At 43.1% G+C, this 6,289-nt stretch overlaps 1 protein-coding gene across 1 annotated transcript in view; it reads left to right on the top strand.

Moving 5' to 3' along the window:
• The window catches only part of TENM4 (teneurin transmembrane protein 4), a 421,264-nt gene that overhangs the window by 351,510 nt on the left and 63,465 nt on the right, over positions 1-6,289 (top strand). The window contains exons 19-21 of the mRNA XM_009286142.2: positions 1,577-1,844; positions 4,073-4,216; positions 5,349-5,598. Coding sequence (XP_009284417.1) covers positions 1,577-1,844; positions 4,073-4,216; positions 5,349-5,598 — 662 coding nt within the window. The remainder of the gene's footprint in view (positions 1-1,576; positions 1,845-4,072; positions 4,217-5,348; positions 5,599-6,289) is intronic.

Here is a 6,289-nt window from a genome sequence, read left to right as displayed (position 1 = left end):
TTCTATTCTGTTCTGTTCTGTTCTGTTCTGTTCTATTCTACATAGAAGGAGTTGAGTATAGGAGCCACATAACTTGGAGGACACCAGGATGGCTGTGGTCCTTTCCTTATGGGTGGATCTCTTTACTCACCTGCCTTCAAGCCTCCGTGCCCCTAATACTATGAAAGCTGATTATTGCTGGGGAAGTATTTTCACAGCTCATTTAAGGTCCAGCACACCAAAGTATTTCAGAAATGGCACAGGAGAGAACAGTGCCAGCTTTGTGAAACCATTATCAGACCAAGTTTTCCAGCTCTCTGCTAAGCTTCTACCTTCATCTTTTCTTTCAAACTGCCAAAGGTTGCCGGCTTGTGCTGAAAATGTCAAGGTGGGGTGCTTACCTAGGAGTGAAATTTTCTGGAAAGTGACAACTAATTTCCCCCCCCCCCAAGAATTAAGAAATAAATGCCCTTTTTTATCATTATTTTGCATGGGAGAATCAGCATGGTGTCAGGGATGTACATTTTATCCTCTTCCAGAAAATTTCCCTGCATTTCTCCAACTAAAAAAAAAAAAGAAGAATTTTAAGATCTGGTCGTACTTTAGCAGGTAAATTAGATGAAAATCCCATTTTTACTGAGTCTTCTCTATTCTCAAAGCAGAAGAGGGGCAGACAAAACTTTCCCTGCTGTTTCTCCAGTCTTTTGTGAAATATTATACTGGAATGGAGACCTGTGAGACAACTGTCCCAGTCAGTCAGAAATACCCACACTGCATGGCTGGAGGAGAAAACGAAGCAACTCACCTAGAACACAGAGGAATTTGGAAAAGGAGGGGAAGGGAGAACACAAGGGAAGGGAGAGGGGTTGATGGTGGTAGGTCAGACCCAGAGCTTCATCGCACAGGTAAGAGGGGAGGGAATTTTAAGCAAGGGCCAGAGTAAGTAGGAACAAATATGAGGTCAGAAAATAAAGACCAGGACACAGGGAAGAAAAGACTAGAGGTAGATCAGGCAAAGAGGGTCAGAGGTGAGGCAGGAGAGGAGCAGTTTCAAAGAAGGAGAGATGGGTAAGTCAGAGGAGGGAGGATGGAAGCAGGATTCACTAATGACATGGAGGGAATAGCAGGTTACAATCGGGGCCAGGAAACATCCATAAGGATACAGGCCAAGGAGGGCTTGATATTTTACTGGGAAAAAGACAAAAATTAGCAGCCATAGAAACCTACCAAGATAAAAGACAGAAAATGGAAGCTAAACTGATGGGCTGGAATAATCTCAGACACCAAGCTCCTTTCACCATGGGTCCTGGGATTCCTTTTAGCAGTGAGTCCCATTGTAAGCACTGACTTATATGTGATACTTTGGTCTCCAGTTCTGCCATGTAACAGAGATGGAGAAAGAGGGGGGCATTCCTTGGCTTCCACAACTAACCCCATAAATTACATATATGATTTTATAATTGATGCCTACTAGGTGTGCTTTTTTAGACATGTCTACCAGAGCTTTTATAAAGGTGTGTTTGATAAATTACAGCTTCACTCCCTTTTCCTGTCTGCCCACTGCTGATTTAACACCTCCTGGATTGCTTTTCCACAGGCTCTACAGGAGGAGATTAACGTTTCCGGTAGTAAAATAAAAGTGAATTACCTGAGCAGTCGCACAGCTGGCTACAAATCAGTCCTGAGGATCAGCATGACCCACCCCACCATCCCCTTCAACCTCATGAAAGTCCACCTCATGGTGGCAGTCGAGGGACGCCTCTTCAGAAGGTGGTTTGCAGCTGCTCCAGACCTGTCCTATTATTTCATCTGGGATAAGACAGATGTCTACAGCCAGAAGGTGTATGGGCTCTCAGAAGCCTTCGGTAAGTGACCCCAGGGCTTGTGTCTCTTTTTAGAAGCAGCTAAGTGGCAATGCACAAACCTTGTCCTAGACTGGTATGGTCCAACTGCTAACACATAAAAAGGTCCCTGCTGGTTCACTGCTGTTTCCTTGGAGAGGATTGAGCCCAGCTGTTCAGGCAGCACGCATTTCCCCAACAGATGAATACTTATCTGTTCTCTGGCTCATGGCCCAGCACATACATCCTGAGCTGCTACCATCACATTCACACAGAAGGAATGAACTGGGACTAGAGGCGTTTGGCTACCTCTCATCTATAGCCAAAAGCTGTCAGCACTGCTTTGAAAGAAAGCCCTAGAACTGAGTCCTAATCTCCAACCTCCTTGTGCCTGACCTTCAGGATTGCTCTAATCTTACAGTTTCCCCTTTGTTGCCCATTCAAGAACCCAGTCCCAAAACGGGGCCTGACGCTCTTCTTTCTTGTACCTTGTGCATTCATTTACATCTGCCAAAGACTGTCAGAAGCTGTAAGGCAGAGAACAGGAGGGTTCTGCACACTCAACGTGCCACATCCCCGGCACAAAGCAGTATGGTCCTTGCCACCCACTCTACAGGGGCAGAACCTGAAGTCCTTGCTAGGACAGGAAACTGTGGATATAATGTGTATGCAGAGATACACTTCACTCCTTTTCCTGCTGCCATCCCAGACCTCACCCAGTGAGTCCTGTGTGATGATGATGGAGGGAAGGAGGTACTTTGAGTGTATAGTGAGCGGAGGTGATGCTGCTCTGCAGTGGTTCCTTCCCATCTGACCAACAACCAGAGGACATTCAGTTAACAGGTCTTTGACAGAGTCTCGACTAGATCTTTTAGGCTGCCAAGACAATGATATCAGCAAGATGGAGAGATCCCAAATTAACAAACAGAGCTCTTGTTGACAGAATAGTGGTTCACTGATGCCTCATAGCCCAGCTGAAGATAAGTCTCTTTAGAGGAGCTGTAGGGTGCCTTGTTTTCTAGGAGGAAGAATAGGTGCCTTCCTCTCACTCAGGCTCAGCTGCCTTGAGCACGCTGGATGATACAACCTGTGGAGCTTACCCAGTTTGGAGTCCACACTGAGAAACGTGTCCTGGTAGCATATCCTGAAAGACTGTTTACATGCTCTTTAAGATGCTAGATCAGCTCCATGCTGCTAGATCAGGTCCTGGAGTGCTCCATGATGCAGCTCTGCAGCCCTAGAGTACTTGAGCAGGTCTAAGGACTTCAGCATTCAGGCTTTCAATAATTCCTACCTCTAGAACAGTGGAAAATATCAAGCCTTCTTCTCCTAAATTACATCCTCCTCTGATACTGTCTGATTCTGCAAAAAGCTATATTTGATGGGGGATCCTGAGTTCGCTCAGTGAACAGCGCTTTTCAAAGAGGCTGGGAAACTTGTAAGATCAGACCTTTATTTTTATCTAGTTTTAAAGAAAAAAGAGCTATGTAATTGCTTTTCATTTATGTAGAACTTGCAGTTCTGCTCTGCTTCAGCTGTTAGCGCTGAAAAGATCAGGTAGGGCAGAAGAAAAGCAGACCAATGAAACTGGTCCTGCTTCATCTGAGAAAATCATAAAGGAGTCATTATTCTGTCAAAAACATGATTTGCCTTTTACTGACATAATTTTACTCTTAAGCAACTCCAATGTGTTCAGTGGAGTTACTCCTGAAAGGCTCTGATTAGACATCATGGCAAGCAAACCACATTTTGCTATGTAGCCTTTTGACATTAACAATGAACACAAGTCAACCTGGTGTAAGACTGCTGCCTCTGAGGCACTCACTGCCCCATGCCTCATTTGTATAAGTAAGTCTTCACTTTCCAAGAAAGGCCATGATTTTTGGCAAGTTCCTGACATGCAGTCTTAGATCAAAGATACTAGATAGGAGTCATATGCTCCCATTTAGGAGTCCAGCAGTGGTTTACACTCTCAAATACCCATTGTTTTAAAATATGTCTTCAAAACAGTGTCTTTTAAATCTTTAGCACATTTGCCCAACATCTACAACAGTGTTGACCTTTTTAAATGCAGGATGGCCTTTAAAGAGAAAAATATTAAGACTGTGCATTACGATGATGACATTTTAAATGAAATTGGCAGTTGCCTGTAGAAATGTTCTTACCCCTGCTCAGTTGAAACTCTGTGTGTGCTGATTGTGCATTTCTGGGTTACTAATCTGGGGGGTCTTTTGCTTCTCTCTTGTTCATAGTTTCAGTAGGTTATGAGTATGAATCCTGTCCTGACTTGATCCTGTGGGAGAAGAGGACAGCTATGCTTCAGGGTTATGAAATTGATGCTTCCAAACTTGGAGGATGGTCCCTGGACAAACATCATGCCCTCAACATACAAAGTGGTAGGTTGACTGTAACGCATGACAGAGGAATAATGCAGTGTTGCAAGGCCCAGTTGCTTTTTATCATTAAGAATTCAAGAAAAGGAAAGAAACCTGACCAACACATGTACTCTCTCATGTTATTTTACTAACAAATTATTTCTAGTAACCTCCATTTAGAAGCAATATGGTGTGTATAAATCCAAAAGAAACTGGCTGTAGTGAATTAGTTGAATGTCAGCATGTCTAACTTCGTAGTGTCTTAAAAGAAGGGGATTAACAAGGAAAATATTCCTAGAATAACAAAGGGGAGTCTATTCAGATTGGACCTACCACTGACCATAAATCCACCTAGAAACATCCTCCAATGTGCAAGTGTACTTGCAGAAATGAGAGGCTTTGTGGGTCATAATGGAGAATGGCAGGTGCCAGAGTCCTTGAAGGTTGCTCAAGACTGCAGCAGGGAGGCTTGAAAGCTGATCAATATGTTCATATTCAAAAAATGGAAGCACTGTGACCTTCTGGATGATAGCAGTGGTATGGGAGCAAACATCTAATTCAGCCCACACCACTGCTGAAAACACTACACTTATAGGGAACATAAGCAGAGCTCCTCTAAACCTTTGCAGAGGAAACATTTCTCTAGAGAATGCACCATGGTCTTTCTGTCCCTTATCTTTCCATGAGCTATGTAATTTCTTTTTTTACCTGGTAGGCTGCAAATTACAGGGCAAGGAGGGACAGAAAAGGCAGGTAAAAATTCATGAGACGCTGAAAAGTGTGTTTATTTCATTCAAAGGTAAAGACAGTCTTGTTCTCCCTACATACTTTTGTTCTGTAGGAAATGTAATGGGTCTATAAAAATACTTACTTCAGATAAAAGGCTCCTCATGTGAAACCATCACAAAACAATACCATGAAAGATGATAAACCTCCTTAGAATCACAGAATCATAAAATCATTTAGGTTGGAAAAGGCCTTTAAGATCATCGAGTCCAACCGTAAACCTAACACTGCCAAGTCCACCACTAAACCGTGTCCTTGCCACTTGACAAATTCCCCAGCTGCCATCCAGCATTGCCAGTTTGTGCTCCCTTTGGTCTCAGTTTCCCTGTCTCTCTTTAATTTCCTTATTACTGTTTTCTCTCTCTAGGCATCTTGCATAAAGGAAATGGGGAAAACCAGTTTATTTCCCAGCAGCCGCCTGTAATCGGAAGCATTATGGGCAACGGCCGCAGACGTAGCATTTCTTGTCCAAGCTGCAATGGTCTTGCAGATGGGAACAAACTCCTGGCTCCCGTTGCCCTAACATGTGGGTCTGATGGAAGTCTTTATGTTGGAGATTTCAACTACATCCGAAGGATCTTTCCCTCTGGCAATGTCACCAACATACTGGAGCTGAGGTATGCTGTGCTGAATGTGGCCATTATAACTATGCCCTTGAGTTCTGCAGAAATGTTATGTACCCAAAAGGAAAATAAGCAAAACTCTTAAAAAAACTACAGTAAAACAGAAAAAAAAGCTGTCCAGATTTGCCTCTTCTGCAACTCTGCTGACTTTGATTTACACTGGAGAAACACAAGCCTAACAAGTTCTTCCAGAATTGAATCACACACCAAAAATATTGTCACATTTCTGTGCTGTTAAATCAAACGGTGTTGATGTTTCCCTTTCGGTGTAGTTAGAGATCAGTGGGAATTCTTAAACTTAACAGTCAGCCTCTGAGATAACCTAAACTTGGAAGGACACAGCACTGATGGTGATATGTAGAGGTTAATCAGGACAGATTCGTAATTAAGACAGGATGATCACCTAGGGAGTCACAGACTGGGTTTTTCTAGTTGTTTTTTGGGGGACAAACACATATCAGCTCCTCTTGGTTCCCAGCTGAACAGCAGTGTCAGGGTGAACATACAGATGGATCATCTGAAAAGAAGTGAAGTGTTTCCATTTACCCCAAATAACAAAGGAAAAAAATATATATATTAGGAGAAATAGGGAGGATGGGGAAGGAACATCCATTGAAAACAAGGAAGGGGAGGGAAAAGTATAGATTTGTCACAAGTTCTGAGGAAATGAAATAGATTGTGACTG

Source organism: Aptenodytes forsteri, unplaced genomic scaffold, assembly GCF_000699145.1.
Source record: "Aptenodytes forsteri isolate BGI_AS27 unplaced genomic scaffold, ASM69914v1 Scaffold231, whole genome shotgun sequence".
NCBI lineage: Eukaryota > Metazoa > Chordata > Aves > Sphenisciformes > Spheniscidae > Aptenodytes > Aptenodytes forsteri.
The sequence above is the reverse complement of the archived record's forward strand: the minus strand, read 5'-3'. Positions and strand labels throughout refer to the sequence as shown.